This window comes from Aythya ferina (assembly GCF_964211825.1).
Source record: "Aythya ferina genome assembly, chromosome: 12".
Lineage (NCBI taxonomy): Eukaryota > Metazoa > Chordata > Aves > Anseriformes > Anatidae > Aythya > Aythya ferina.
In genome coordinates, this window is record NC_140308.1 from 116011 (window position 1) to 131424 (window position 15414).

Here is a 15414-nt window from a genome sequence, read left to right on the forward strand (position 1 = left end):
TGGTGACTCCACCACTTCCCTGGGCAGCCTGTTCCAATGCCTCACAACCCTTTCAGTGAAGAAGTTCTTCCTAACATCTAACCTAAAACTCCCCTGGCTCAACTTAAGCCCATTCCCCCTCGTCCTGTCACCAGGCACGTGGGAGAACAGGCCAACCCCCACCTCGCTACAGCCTCCCTTGAGGTACCCATAGAGAGCGATAAGGTCGCCCCTGAGCCTCCTCTTCTCCAGGCTGAACAAGCCCAGCTCCCTCAGCCGCTCCTCGTAGGACTTGTTCTCCAGGCCCCTCACCAGCTTCGTCACCCTTCTCTGGACCCGCTCAAGCATCTCCATGTCCTTCTTGTAGCGAGGGGCCCAAAACTGGACACAGTACTCGAGGTGCGGCCTCACCAGAGCTGAGTACAGGGGGACGATCACCTCCCTATCCCTGCTGGTCACACTGTTCCTGATACAAGCCAGGATGCCGTTGGCCTTCTTGGCCACCTGAGCACACTGCTGGCTCATATTCAGCCGACTATCCACCATCACTCCCAGGTCCTTCTCTGCCTGGCAGCTCTCCAACCATTCCTCTCCCAGCCTGTAGCTCTGCTTGGGGTTATTGCGCCCCAGGTGCAGGACCCGGCACTTGGCCTTGTTGAACTTCATGCAGTTGACCTCAGCCCATCGGTCCAGCCTATCCAGATCCTAAATGCCCACCATACATCCTGTATGATGGGCATTACCTTCTTGTGACTGTACAGGCACTGCCTTCTCTTTCCATGGAACAAGCAGGCACCTGGCCACCAGTTCCTTCTTACTTTATGAGACTTATGCACTCAATCATCAGCAACCTGGGCAAGGTGGCACATCACACACACACGATGCAAGCATCTCACAGGGATACCACCCTCTCCTTCACTACTGTGGCAGGAAACACTCAGCTACCTCAGCCTTGAACAGCTGGGGATTGGCACCCGGCACTGCCCACACACCAGCACCCATTGCTCTGCTGGCAGGGAGCTGTGAGAGCCAACCCACAGTGGCAGGTGGGGCTGGCTGTGAGGAGGGGTCCAGCCACTTCAGGGAGCCTCTGGTGTCACTGGGATGGTGTGGCTGGCTCCAGCCTGTGCCGGGCTTGCTGGGCCCATCCTGCTGAACACCACTGAGGTGCAAATGGCTCTTTCTGTGCCCCTGCTGATGGCTGGGCAGGCCCCAGCTGGACAGCTGTAGGGACAGAGGTGACCATGGGGTACCACCAGACAAGCAAGGGTGACTCAGCCAGCAGCCTGGACCTGACCTGGTACAGTAGGAGCACACCATGGGGTCTGCCATCTCAGAACATTTATTAATAATAAAAAAAAAAAGTCACAATAACTTACTCCCTTTGTTGCACAAAGGGCTTGGTATAAAGAGCTCTGACCTCCTAAGTTAAAACAGGTAAGAGGTGGGTGAGTGTCTCTTGTCCTCTGAGACCACGACCATCTCCTGCCCCAGAGGGGGAGTGCAGGCAGCACGGGAGCTACTGGCCACACAGGGCCATAGGCTGCGGGTCCTGGTGCAGAATCAGCCATGTGCCCCTGCCTGCAGCTTGTTCATGGGCAGCACAGACCACTGTGGTGGGGTGAAGATACTGAGTATATGGAGACCACAGACACCAGATGCCAGAGAGTGTGGGAGCTGCAGTGGAAAAGAGAAGTGTCTGCTTCTTTCCATGAGCTTAGGGGGTCTGTGAAGAAAAAAAAAAAAAAAAAAAAGAAAAAAGAAAAAGAAAAAAAGCAAAGCAGCAGGACAGCAGCTGCCTACAGGCAGGGGGTTGTGGGGCTGGCTGGACACAGCTCTGCCTGCTGCCTCACACAAGATCTAGCCAGGCAGAGGCAGGAGGCTGGCTGTGGCTACTTGTCACACTCCAAATCCTGGGCCCCCTCAGCACCCTGGTAGTGCATCTCGCAGAACTCCTGGATGCGACTGCAGGCCTCTAAGATCATCTCCTCAGGTACAGTGATCACCACACGGAAGAAATTTGGGTACTCAAAGCACTGAAATGATAAAGGATAAAACTGACAGATTATCTGGGATAATGCTGGTGTCTCAGAGCCCTGCCTTGGGGCCACATGTGTAGTAAGAAATGAAAATGGTCAGTGTAGGACATTGACTGAGGACAGTAAGGCCAGGCTCTTGCTCCCTTAGACTGGCTGTTCCATTTCAAATAGGTCTCCCAGCTCCATCTGGGAAACTTCTCAGTGCAGACATAATGCTGTAGGGGTCACAGACCAAAGGACTGCATGGATTGTGTAAGACCTAGGGATACCTCTCTCCTCCTCAAAGGCTTACAGAAGGCTAGGGCTGGAGAAAGTCTGGGGCCTGTCTGGATTCAGTGTAGAAAGTGGAGTAGGAAGGAGATAGGCAGAGGGACAGACTACAGGCTGAGAATTATGCCCTGTGCCTACAGGCTTGGGAGACTATAAATGGGGCATACAAAGGAAGATAGGTGGGAGCAGTCCTGAGTCTCTGAGAGAGTGGCTTCAGCAAGGAGGTATGGAGGTACGTTCATTCCAGGGATACAGCTCTGCCAACATCAGAAATACAGAGCAAATTTGGAGCTGGAAAGGTCCTGAGAGCTTGACCAAGAGCTGTTAGTAAGCCAGATATCTCCAGTCCCCGTCCTTCCACACTGCACTTAGAGCATGACAGTGCATGGACATTGCATACAGAATTTCCAAGCTGTCCCCAGAATTTAGGGTTGCAGTTTGCTATTTGCTTCTATCCTTGTGCTTAGGCCCCATACGCCCATGGGACTCTCAATGTCATGCTTACTGTGGCCGGCAGGCAGAACACAGACTGCTCCGAGATGAGCCGCTCAGTGAACTCCACGTCATTTTCAAACTCAGGGAAATGCTCCATCTCAATTTCAACCTGCAGCAGAAGGATGGAACGTGGCAACTGAAGGCACCAAAACTATCTGCAGTGTCCCCTGCTTACCCACAATGCCCAACAGTTTCCCAGCCAAGTGCAGCTGCCTGCCCTCAGGGATTTTTGCTCATTATTTGGGCTGGCTGGAATGCAAGACAAACAAATATATATAAGTGAACACTGGGGATTTTTTAAGTAAAGTAAAACAAACTGCCCAAAGCTGGAATTTCTGTTAAGGGCAGCTTTAGTCAAAAGCTGAATAACACAGGTACAGGAACCCATTAGAAATGAGAAGGGATAAATCCAGATAAGGAAGAAGTGTGACAAAAGTCTATCCAATATCTATTAGTAATTTTGTCATCCAAGAAATCTGTAATGTAAGAAAGCGATAGAAGACAAATTAATTAGTTTTAAGATAAGAAAAAAAAAAAAAAAAAAGATAATGTCTGGAATGCTAAGAAGAAAGGAAGTTCTGGAAGAGCCAGTGGAAGAAAAATTTTACTAGGTGATTTCTTTTGGAATAAGTGTTCAAATACTGGAGAAGTACAAGAGGAATGGATGACTCTTAGAACTATGACTCTACACAAACATCATAAAAAGAATGACCTGTGTGGCTCTGGGTAAGGTTGTAAACAAGGTCTACTGATAAAGATTTTTTTGTTGAACTTGGATGAGACTGACATTGCAGTATTTTCCACTTCTGGATCCATCTTTTTTTATTTTTATTTTTATTTTTCCTCAAAGCTGTGGAAAAACCCAAAACATGAGACCAAACGAAGATACGTGTAGAAATGTACTAAACCTGAGACTTAAGTATTTAAGTTGAGCTTGTTGAGATGAAAAAGGAAACTTCAGTACACCATAAAGAGTTAAAAAAAAAAAAAAAAAAGCCATGTAGGAGGAAGGCTACACCTTTAACAGCAGGTATGACTTGTGATATAGAGGCTTTCCATTGGCAGCTGGCTTCAAATCCAGATAAAAACAATATTGTTTTGCAATGTATAACTCACTGAGTGCTCTGCAGGTACAAGCAGGTTAAATGTACCAGCCTCTACTGTGTGAGTAGTAGGCAACATATGGTAGTTTTCTAAAATGACCAAGGGATGGTTCCACTGTTCTGAGCAATGTGAAGATGCATGGTAGTGGGGACCTGGTGCTAAGCACTAATTTGAAGCCATTGACAGCTACAGCAGAGAGACCTAGGGTGATCAATGTTGGTCAGAAAACAGCATTTCACTCTCCTCACTTACCATGAGGTACATGGCTCCAGCAGGCCGTACAGGCTGGAGGCCTGGGATAGCCGATAGGGCAGCATAACAAAGGTCAGCGTTGGACTGAAAAGCAGAAAGAAGAAAGTTCAAAAACAGGAGAAATTCCAGGAAGCTGATCAGCAAATGGAAGCCAAGCTCTGGATCAGGACTATAAACAAGTTTGCCCACTGCAAATAAAGGGGCAAGGAATGCAAACAACATGGGTGATCATGGCCTTGAGTACACTGAGCTGAGCTCAGCAAGTCAGGGATGAATGCCTTACCGCTTGGGTGCGGTTTTAGCTGCAGGGCTGGGCTTCCTGAAACTTGTCATAGCCAGTATTCCTGCCATGAGGATAGGCTAGAAAGATGTTGATTTCCCCCACCCCAAACAACACATGAACAAACTGATGTCCTGTGACAGCCTTTTTACCTTAAGGATGCTGAGGGTGTTGTGGTAGAACTCAGGAGGCGTCTGGTGCAAGATACGCTCCAGTGCTCCTTGGACAATTGTACATGGTCCTAGGATCCTCTGACTCAGTCTAAGAAGGCCATCCCTGATCTGAAAGAAGCATGATGATATTTGCAACTCAGTGTGCTTTTTTGAAGAAAAGAGGCAGTTCCAAGGCCTGTTGTCTGCATTTCTACAGCTGTTAATGTTGCTCTCTTCAGCATACAGAGTACTTAGGAATATTTGCTTGATTACATTACAGGTATCTGCAGACTATTTACAGTGTCATTCTCTGGTCTCCAGTTAGGAATTGTAATGCCAGCAGAAACACCATTCTGATCTTCCCACTCAGAACATGCTTGATTATAGCTAATATTCTTGCTAAATAGAGACAGAGCTGCTCCAAAAGCCTCTTTGCATGTCTGTTAGGTTTTGGTCCACAATCCACACTTTCAAAGCTAGCTAGGAAAAAACAACATTAGCTCTTCTGCTCACTCAATTGCTGCTCTCTTCTCTCTCTTCCCATGAAGAAAGCCCTCTAGGTCAAAGGATCACTGCAGTAGGTGGTTGCTCTTGTAACACAGATGAAGCGATAGATAACACACTGGCTACAATGCATGCTGCTTTGGTCCCACTTTAAAGGGAAAACAGATTAGAGCACACTGCCCCCACATACTGGATAAACCATGCAATGCTATCAGTATGCAGGAGCTGTTTGAGAGAAGGCAGCAGAAACAAGTGAGACGGGTGAAAGGCAATATATGGGAGCAGATGGACTAAGGAATGGACATGAGCAGCCAGCATGTGCAGAAAAACATGTGAGCAACTCACATGAAGGCAAAAGAGGCCTGTATCGGTCAAAGCCCTGGTGATTCACACACTGAACACATCACAAGTTTGTTGCCAAGGCAGTGACACTTGGAAATTCTCACCTCGTTACCGAAGATGTCTCTCCTGTCATGGATTAGGATCCAGCCCATCCGCCAGCCAGGGACAAGCCACCGCTTTGCCAAGCCACCACAGGACAAGATGGGCACATTGGTGCTGAGAGTTGCAATGGGTTCATATTTGCAGTCAGCAAACACCTGTGATAGGAGGCTTTGTTATGGTTGTTCCCATCTCTCATTGTGAAAACAGGGGCTTGTGCACAAGGCACAATAAGAAAGGGGGCAGTAAAGTGATAGGAAATGATGGTGAAAGCTTCAAGGGTATGAAGACAGTAAGTGCATTCACATGGGAGTGAGATATTTGGAAAGAAAAAAATGAGCTGGACATGAGAGGTACTCTCAGAACTGCACTTTACAGGACTGGGAGCTCCAGGTGTGGACTCACACACAGTACAGGGGAGTGAAGCTGTCGCTCACCTCGAGTGCTCACTGCCCTGGGGCTGAAGGGAAAGTGCATCAGAAAGGACAGGTAACATGCGGATGCAAAGGTCTGCAGTGGACACTCACCATGTCTCCGTAGATTTCATCAGCAAGGATGGGAACACACTGTCTTGATGCCACTGCGAGAGAGAGGACATTCAGCTTGGTTATCCTGCATCCTCCATAAGAGGAGACTTGTCCTTTTCTACAGGGCCTGGCAGGGCTCCCTCAGAGCCCTCTGTACCAGGACAGTAGGTCCCTATCTTCCTTCTACAGCAAGGAGTTCATTTGGAGAGCCTTGTCCTGGCTGAGCCTGCTTCTGCTCTAACTTGTAGGTGTAGGTAGTACAGCCCCCTGCACTGACAGGCCAGTGCTCAGGAGCTGTAATGCTCCCTGTGATCGCACTCCTGTGGAGCAAGAGTGGGGAAATGAGCAGTCCAAGTCACACAGGGCATTTGAGAAAGACCAAGACACACACTCTACATGTTCTTGCTTACAAAAGGCAAACCCTTCACACTGAGCAAACCCTGCTTCATGGTCTGCAGTCAGTTATGGGGAAAGAGGCAACCCCCAGGACCACAGCACTGCTTCCCTACAGTGCTGTCACATAGCAGGGCAGCCACCACAGCCCTGCAGAAACAGTGATTGAGGCACACGCACTGTGGGCAGACACTAGACTGTACTCATACTCCAGCTACATGCAAGCAGTCTCACCTGCCAGGATCTTCTGGAGGTGGCTTTTGCTGAACACAGAACCACAGGGGTTTGATGGGTTGTTCACAATCAGGCAAGCTGTTTTCTCATCCACCAGGGACTCCAAGTGCTTCAAATCAATTTCCCAGGACTTCTCTGGCTAATGAAGGGAAGAAGAGGGGAAGCACAGTGGAAGAATCATACATGCTGCACAGAGGCATGACAAGGTGCCCAGGGGTGCTCAGTTCATCTTTAAGCCACTTCCCAGTCAGAGACAAAGTGTTTTTGTTTATTTATTTATTTTAAGAAGGAGAGGCAGAGGTGTCACAGCTGCCCTTTCCAGACCTGTCACTTACCAAGAGGTTGTAAAGTTTAACTTCAATTCCCATGGACAGTGCCAGAGTCTTGTAGAGGGAGAAGCCAGGCCGTGGCACCAGGATGTTCTGGCCTGGGTTAGCCAGCACTGCCAAGGCAAGCTCTATCGCCTGGCTGCAGCCACTTGTTAAGATGACGTCCTGCAAACAGCACACAGGAGTGAGTGGAAAGCACAGCCACTCAGAGGATTTCCAGCCACACAAGAGTGCCCAGGCTCTGCCAAGGGAGAGCTTTTCAACCAAAAAGACTAGTGTGGAGCCTGACTGAAGGCAGGTAACCTCCAACAACTGGAGAGCTCAGCCTCCTCCAAAGAGAAGGGTCCAGGGCAAGGGATGGGAGCAGCAGGCCAGTGTAGGACAAGGCCATGAGGTACCCTTCTGTGCCACATTTAGACAGGAGAGGGACAGAGCTGGGGCAAGGTCCCCATGCTGCATGGGCTAGACACAGACAGCAGCACCCTGCCTGCACTGTAGTGGGAATTCCTCAGCTGGGCACCAGTACCTGGGCCTCCAGTGGTGCCTCTGGACAGTTGTAATATGCAGCCACTGCTTCCCGGCAGGACTGGTAGCCTGGGGAGAGAAGAACAAGACATGGTAGGAAGGCTTTTACAGAACATTTCAGTTTTCTTGCCAGGAAAAGGCTCGTAGCTGCCTGTCTAGCCAGGGCAAGCCCATTAGTGACATTGTCCAAAGGTGGGAGAGACCATCCTGCCTCAGGCCAGGTGCAATGCAGCTCCATGTCTGGAGCAGGTGTGTCAAACGCAAGAAAGTCTCTGGGAACTATCAAACATGGAACTCTCTGGAGCTGGCTAGAGAGTAGTTAGGGAGCTGTTACGCCCCAGCAGAAAGCCAAATGCTGTTACATGACCTTCACTGCTCAGTGGTGCCACATGGGCAGCCCTCCTTGTACCAGGTCCCTCACTGTCACCACGTGGAGAGTGTCCTGTGAGGCAGGAGTGATCTATGCTCTGTGTATGCTGTTTGTATTAACTGCAAACAAGGCTCATGTTCTCTTCAAAGGCAGGGAATGCAAAGGAAGTCCTGGTCAGGGCATAACAGAAGTAAATTGGCTGCAATCCATGTCAGGGAGACACAGACCTTTGGCCTTCTGGATTTCTGAAACTCTGCCTGCTCAAATGGCATGGGAAACAAACACAGCTATTGTGAGGCACTGGACCTTGTTGGTGTTTCAGGGAAAGCACACATATAATGTCTACTCAAACAGATCATGCAGGAAAGGGCACTAATGGCATCTTGGGGGATATATGTTCGTGTGCTCCTGTGACTACTGGTGAGGGCAGCTGCAGGGTGCTACTGTGGACATCTGTAGGCTCTACATACCTGCTATAGGGTAGGACCTCACATGTGCCTTCATCCCACTCTCATAGGAGTAGCTCTGTCAACTTACCAACAGATGGAGCATAGCCATTGTAACGTCCTGAGTCCAAAACCTCTTTCACAGCCCGTGTGACCTCATCATTTGTGGGAAGATTTCCAAAGACCGTTGGGTCTCCTTTTCAAAGATTGAAAAATAGTAAAAATCAATGGAGGGGAAAAAAATCTTCTCACTGGTCTGTGGCAGGCACAGAGATGTGTGGTAAACTTCCATATCCCTGTGTGGTTCCACAAGCTTTGTGCTTCAGAGCCCTGCAGTCTGCTAGCCCCCATAGCCCACCCCACTGCTCAGAGTCAATAGCACTGTGCTCACCTAAAGACAAGGAAATCATAGCTTTCTTTGGGTTGGGCTCCACCTTCATGCTGTCTACAATGGCTCGGACAGGATTGAAAGTCTTCTTTGACATTTCAGAAGCCCTGACAGCCCATCTTGGCTTCCGGCCCTTCACCTTCCCCAGTGACATGCTGTTTCCATTGGTCTTGAGATGAACATCCAGCAGAGGGGCATGATCTCCAGGGCCGTTCACTTGGATCAAGTACGAGTCCATCCTGAAAACTGTTAGTAGTAGATGGATTTCCTCAGCTTAGTTAACATATGCCAGACAAAAACTCTGCCTACCTGGGAGAGTGTCTATGACTCTCCAAAAGCAAAACTTCTGGAAGCTGCAGAATTTACCTATTACCTATGGACAAATCAGTCACCAACAGCAAGTAGAGCTGTTCTTGGGGCCAGGATGGAGTGAAACTGAACACGTAAATGAGTACAACGGAGTGGGAAAGACAAAAGCAACACTCTGGAGTAGCCACACTACTTCTTTGCATGGATGCACTTGCTGTGCTGTGGAGGAGCAGCCCTCGCTAAATCCATCAGCCAGGAGTTAGCAGCACACCGCAGTCATTGTGTGGCTTCAGATTCAGTGTTCCACTGACAGGAGGGCCAGCTGTTGTGTTGTGTCCCCCCACCAGACCTCAAGCAGTAACTACAAGGATCAGCCCACTGTGTGTGTGTGTCACATCCAGTCCACAGAGTACTAATATCAAACTTTAGATATCAGAAAAGTAGCTCTGATCTCATGTTATCAGGATATACTTGACAGTGATAAGGTATTAGCTACAGACAGTTGTCTCTGTCAGCAGAGCAACAGGGAGCAACAGTCCCATGCAATGCTCTAGATTAAAGGGCTGTCCTTAGAAAATGGAGCAAGACTGGTAGGGCCAAGAGGGAAATCTGGGTAGTGACACCATACTAGGCAAAGGGCCTGTAGCCCTGCCTGAGGCTGAGTAACAAGCAAGGCACAGCAGAGGAACAGCTGCTTTTTAGACCTCAAAAAGCATGCATGAAAGTGGCTTACACACCTGAGCATGTATACCCAAAACACAAGCCAGTCCCAGACAGCAAATTCCTTACTTAAGAACTAGAGCTGACTCAGGAGTTTCTACCTCCAGAAGGGTAGAGAGAAGGCATGCAGATACCTCTAGAGCCACCAAGCCCTTTCTCACAGACACCAGCACAGTGTCTCATAATCTTGCCATCAGCAGCTCATGCTCTGTCTCTGTACAGACTATTTCTCTGCTCCACTGAGAGTATTCACTGAACTGTAGCCCTTTCCTGATGGCAGTTGCATAGCCTGTGCACTGTTAGATGCCATGCTCTCAGATACTCAGGGCACAACAGAAAAGGGAGCTGGCTCCCTTGTCCTTGCTGCAGACACTGATCTGGAGGGATTATATTATTAACTGGTTCTGGCAAGAGTTGCAACCTGAACAAATATCTCATTGCTTCAGTGAGGTTTGAACCCAGAGATGCCCCATGCTGCTACAGTTACCCTACCAGCAGTGCTTCCTTAACTTATTTAAAGTGACTGAGATTATCCTAACAGGGTGGTGGTGACAAAGAAAGAGTTCAGGTTTCCTGCTGTTAACACCTTCTGGGTCTCCTTTGCACCAAAAGAAAGGTAGACGAAGAACTACACAGCAGGGCTGCACAAAAACTGAGCAGAGAAATGAGCAATATATCTCATTTCAACATTAGGGCTGAGTCCCAGTGCATGGTGCAAAACCCAGCAGAGTCACACCATGGTTCTGATGTGACTGGGAATTACATATGCAGGCAGAACAGATGCCTTCAGCATAGGCAGCGAGGGAAAAACCCACTACTCCCCCTGAAAGAAGCAAGGTACCAGACAATACTTTACCTGCTACAGCACAGACAGGGAGGCACCAACAAGCTTAGAGGTCCAGTCCCTACTTTTCATCCAGGACAAATCCTCTCAAGAAGAAATTCCAGCAAATTCTTGCTCATGAAATAAGCCCCCAAACTGGGCGTTGGGTCAGAAGCCGTTAGCCATTGGCTCACAGAAAGGGCTGCTCTCTCCACCCAGAAGTGCCCTCTCCTCCCCACTGTAACTTCATTCATTTCAAACACCTGAAACATGCCTGCACATTAACTCTTTCTGGGGGTAGCCTACAGAGGGACACAATTTTGCTTCTTGGAGGCCCTGGGCTACCACTCTTCTGCATCACTTCCCTCTGTCCTCAAAGGGGAAGAATCCCACAAAGCAGACCACAGTATTCCAAGCCCTAGCATCTTGTAATGAACCAAGAGAGAAGTGTTGGACCCTGAAGCCTCCAGACAGAATTAGTATGTCCTGCTTGCCTCAAAGGCCCTGGACACCCAGTGTACCAGCTGAGAAAGTACAGTTTATGGCATCACTTATACACAGGGGACATCTTTGTCCATAGGCTGAAAGGAAGCAGACCCTTCCATAGCAGGCATCTGTGAGGCACCAGGAGCTGAAAAGTTAAAGGAAGCTCAAGTTGCTTTTATTGTTATTGTTGTTTGGTTTTGTTATTGTTGGAAGGCCCAAACAAACTCTTCATGAGGGCAAATAACACATATGATGCAATTAATTCTCCACTGATAGTACTGCAAAGCACAGATGACACCATTCCCAGAAGGCCCTTTTTTCCTTAGAGATGTAAATCTGTGCTTTGTCCTTTGCCTGCTACAGGCCTGGGGTAAGTAAGAGGCATCTGCTCCCTCCCTGTCTTCCAAGGGCTGCTCCCTGCCACCCTGGCAGCAAATGGCTGGAGATCAAAAAGTTGGTCAGGGACAAGACGCATCCTGCTAATCCCCTGGCAAATGGACTGCTGATACTATTGCAGAGGCCAGCGGTCACTGTGATTTTGTCTGTTCATACCCACTCTGCTCCTGTGTGTGTGTGTGTGAATGGGCGTTCAGCACATGCCCACTGCTCCACCAGCAATAAGGCTGCACCTTCCCAGGTGCTAACTGTGTGTGTCCTCTCCAGCCCAGCGCTGGGGCTGGGCGATGCTGCTGGGGAGTCATGACCTGCTATTGGCCACAGTGCTGCAATGGGGGTGATGGGGGCCAGGGACTCTGGTGCTGGAGACAAGCTAGGAGATGGTGGGTTGCAGCCAGTGGGTCTGGGCAGAGACCCTAGACCCAGGCTGGCTGGCAGGCCTCCCACAGTAGCCATGCTGGGGGCTTTGGCCATGGAATAGTGCCTTTCAAAAACATTTGACAGAGAAATGTCTTCTGTGGAAGCTGGCTGGATTCTCTTCTGTCAAGAGCCTCACAGTTCTGGATTGTTTCTTCTCTCCTTTTTGCTGAACCCTGACATGAGCAACATTCAGAAGCTCAGTCATGCCCTCTCCAAGCACCTATGGGTACCTTTCTTGCTTCCCCCAGCCAGCCCCATCTCTTACCATGTTGCAGCCCTAACAGAGTTAAAAGTGGTGTCAGGAAGCTTCAAGGACGCTGCTGCCTGTTCTGCCTAGCAACAACCCTGAAGATGATGCAACTGGAGCTCTACCTGACATCCTGCACACTGCAGTGGAGTTCAGGGGAGGGCATGATGGAAGCCTGCTGCCAAGAGAGAAAAAAAAAATGTGGCTCTGGAGGCAGAGGTAGACTCAGTTATGTAAGGATGAAAACCTGGCCAGATAGGAGAGAGACACAGTGCAATGGGATCAGTGGGTTTCTGCTGCTGTTGCTATGCCCTTCTCCTCTCTCTGTATGACTCCAGTCCTTTTCTAGATGATCCAATATCATGCAGCCCCCCTACCCCCACCCCTTGTGCTATGTGGAACAAAGGAACAAAGCATGAGCACACAGCTCAGCACTTCATGTTCCAAGTGCAAGGTCCTGCATCTGGGCCAGGGCAACCCTAAGCACAAATACAGGCTGGGTGCAGAATGTACCGAGGGCAGCCCTGAGGAGAAGGACCTCTTGCAGCACAGAAAGCCAACTGTATTCAAGGCTGCATCAAAAGTGGTGTAGCCAGCAGGTCGAGGGAGGTGGCTCTCCCCCTCTGTTCTGCTCTCATGAGACCCTATCTGGAGTGCTGTGTTCAGCTCTGGGGCCCCCAGCACAAGAAGGACATGGACCTGTTGAAACAAGTCCAGAGGAGGGCCACAAAGATGACCAAGGGTCTGGAGTTCCTCTTCTATGAAGACAGGCTGAGGGTGTTGGTGTTGTTCAACCTGGAGAAGGCTCCAGGTAGACATTATAGAGGCATTCCAGTACCTAAAGTGGGCTATAGAAAAACTAGAAAGTGACTCTATCTGGCAGTGCAGTGACAGGACAAGGGGGAATGGCTTTAAACTAAAAGAGGGTAGATTTGGATTAGACATTATGAATAAATTCTTTGCTCTGAAAGTGATGAGGCACTGGAACGGGTTGCCCAGAGAAGCTGTGGATGCCCCATACCTGGAAGTGTTTAAGGCCAGACTGGATGGGGCTTTGAGCAATCTGGCCTACTGGGGGGTGTCCCTGCCCATGGCAGGGGGTGTGGAAGGCGTGGGGTGGGGGTAATTAAATGATCTTTAATACTTCTTCCAACCCAAATCATTCTGTAAGACTTTGATTCTGATTCTCCAAATACAGGGACGCCTGCCCTTGTACAGTGCAGCAAAAGAGGTGGCCACACTCTGTAGGATGCATTACTACCAGTAAGGCAGTTTGTTGCCCTCTCTACCCCTCCAGCCACTTGCTAGCCCCTACCATCTGTTCCTCTTTCTCAGCTGCTCTCCCCTGCAGGTCTTTTGTTGCATACTTCTTCATCTCCCTCTTCTGTAGTTTCAGCAATTGGCCTTTGTCTCTTCCCAGTGGAAGAAGAAACTTGGTAATGGCTTCAATGTTTCTTTGGTACTACCTTGTTCTGATTGCCCAGAGGTCTGTTTCTGTGAAGAGAGTCCAAATCTAGATGGGCAAGCAGTTGCTTCTTCCTGGACCAGCCAGAGTTACGAAGGAGGACTGAGAAACAGCTGCTTGACTAAGGCATGAACTCAAGCATCACTGCACTGACAAACCTGTGTCTGCATCAGGCTGCAGGCACTTCATACACCAGTAGAGTTTTGTGCATGTGCTCTGCACTCTTTTTTCAGGGTATACAGCTCCAGGGACAGACACTTAACCAGTACTCTGCACAAAAATTAACTGGCATCAATTACAAATCACTTCAGTAATTATTTCCTCTTGCTTTGCTTTTCTTTTCATCAATTTCTGTCCAGTCTTTTCTGACACTGGCATAACCCTAACCATTCAGGGGTGGTCTCCGCAAGTATTTGTGTAGCCTAATCTCTGTTTAGTCATTTCCAGCTAAATCTGCTTTTAATAACCAAGTATGTGATTTTTCCTTGTTAATCTCTCACTTAGATAAGCAAATAGCCCTGGAGACTCCTTGGTTCTGGTGAATTTTGCGACTGTTTATTGATTCCTAATATTTACATATATCTGTAATATCTACAACACTGCAGAAGCTCTCCTGAAATGCAAGGGACAACCCTTGTCTGTTACAGGTCAGGTCACATGAGCACTCTGAAAACTGCACAAATTCGTAGTTAAATCTGCCTTGTGCATAGACAGAACTGTTTTGCCAAACTTGCATATATCCACATATATTAAACCATCACAATGGTTGTGCCTCCAGCAATCTTAACTGTCCAGCATTCAGCTGAAATTGAGCACAGCATTTCTTTGCAGAATCAGGGCAGAAAATTAGCTAAAAACCAAAAACAACCAACCAACCAACCAAAAAAGCCCACCACAAACTCAACCTCCCCACAAAACAAACAACAACAACAACAAAACAGCTAGGTTATACAAAGCTGTGCAAATATTTAGGAGCCAGAAAGACAGCAGAATCCACAAAGAGTGACTCAAAGCCAGTAACTAGTAACTCCAAAATATATAGTACCTACTTTACCTACCTGCCTGTAATTAGGATGAATTTTGATTTGACCTCAGAAATATAAATCTGAAAAGTATGAAAGGCAAATTGCACAGTCTAGCTAGAGACACCGCATTCTGGAAAAGTAGCCTGTGTACAGCAAACGTTTTGCGGGGTGCTCTGGTGCCCTTGTGAGCTGAACTCTGGAAAGGGGAGCAGCGGCTTCTGGGGCCTGTGTGATCTCTGCACTTCTTTTGAAAGTGGATCAAGGTGACTCACACTGTGCATGCACATGGGGCATTTCAGTGGGGACAGCGATACTCTGGGTAGTCATTCACATTGAGGCTCTTTGTAGAGTTCTCTTATGCAGGCCTTGGTCCAGGCTGGAAACAGGTGCCTTAATACACCTGCCTTAATGAGTGTTAGCTCCCACCATAGCAATTCCTCTCTGTTAAGAAAATTAGAGAGTGTAAAGACCAAATGCTTTCATGTCCATAAGGTCTTGTGGACCTCTTGTAATACCAATGTCTGCAACTGCAGTGCCACAGCTTGATGCTGGCTGTGCTGCGCAATCTGAATTTCTCTTCCTAGCCACTGATCACTGTAGCACTGGGGAAGGGAAAGAGTCCAACAATCATGAGGGACTGTGCACTGCTCAGCCTTGGCCTTGAATCCATGTGCAGGACACTTGCAAGTATGCTGAGAAAAGCAGACCTTCCCCCAGGTTCATCGAGCATTGGCAGCACTGATGAACTACAGGCCCGGCAGCCACAATGAAGGACTTGCAAGTCCTCTTACAGCT

General features: G+C 48.6%; 1 protein-coding gene across 2 annotated transcripts; it reads right to left on the reverse strand.

Moving 5' to 3' along the window:
- Positions 1-1613: 1613 nt before the first annotated feature.
- Positions 1614-10731, reverse strand: TAT (tyrosine aminotransferase). 2 transcript variants are annotated; one of them, XM_084532944.1, is made up of 12 exons: positions 10614-10731; positions 8732-8974; positions 8432-8536; positions 7526-7593; positions 7006-7164; positions 6671-6809; positions 6044-6096; positions 5522-5674; positions 4572-4700; positions 4140-4223; positions 2794-2892; positions 1614-2015 (listed from the first exon to the last, which is right to left on the reverse strand). In XM_084532944.1, the coding sequence occupies exons 2-12, from the start codon at positions 8964-8966 to the stop codon at positions 1872-1874; spliced, it is 1368 nt and encodes a 455-aa protein (XP_084389070.1). In that variant the 5' UTR covers positions 8967-8974; positions 10614-10731; the 3' UTR covers positions 1614-1871. The 2 variants fall into 2 exon arrangements, with proteins under 2 accessions (XP_084389070.1, XP_084389071.1); XM_084532945.1 differs by having other exon boundaries at positions 8732-8967; positions 10614-10690.
- Positions 10732-15414: the final 4683 nt, after the last annotated feature.

Bases quoted from the DNA above. Each gene is read 5' to 3' on its own strand.
- TAT (XM_084532944.1), bottom strand. From the start codon at position 8,966: ATGGACTCGTACTTGATCCAAGTGAACGGCCCTGGAGATCATGCCCCT. The intron at 7,165-7,525 runs GTACTGGTGCCC...TGCTGTTTGCAG, and splicing joins AGGCACCACTGGAGGCCCAG to GACGTCATCTTAACAAGTGG. The intron at 4,224-4,571 runs GTAAAAAGGCTG...TCTGCTTTTCAG, and splicing joins ACACCCTCAGCATCCTTAAG to TCCAACGCTGACCTTTGTTA.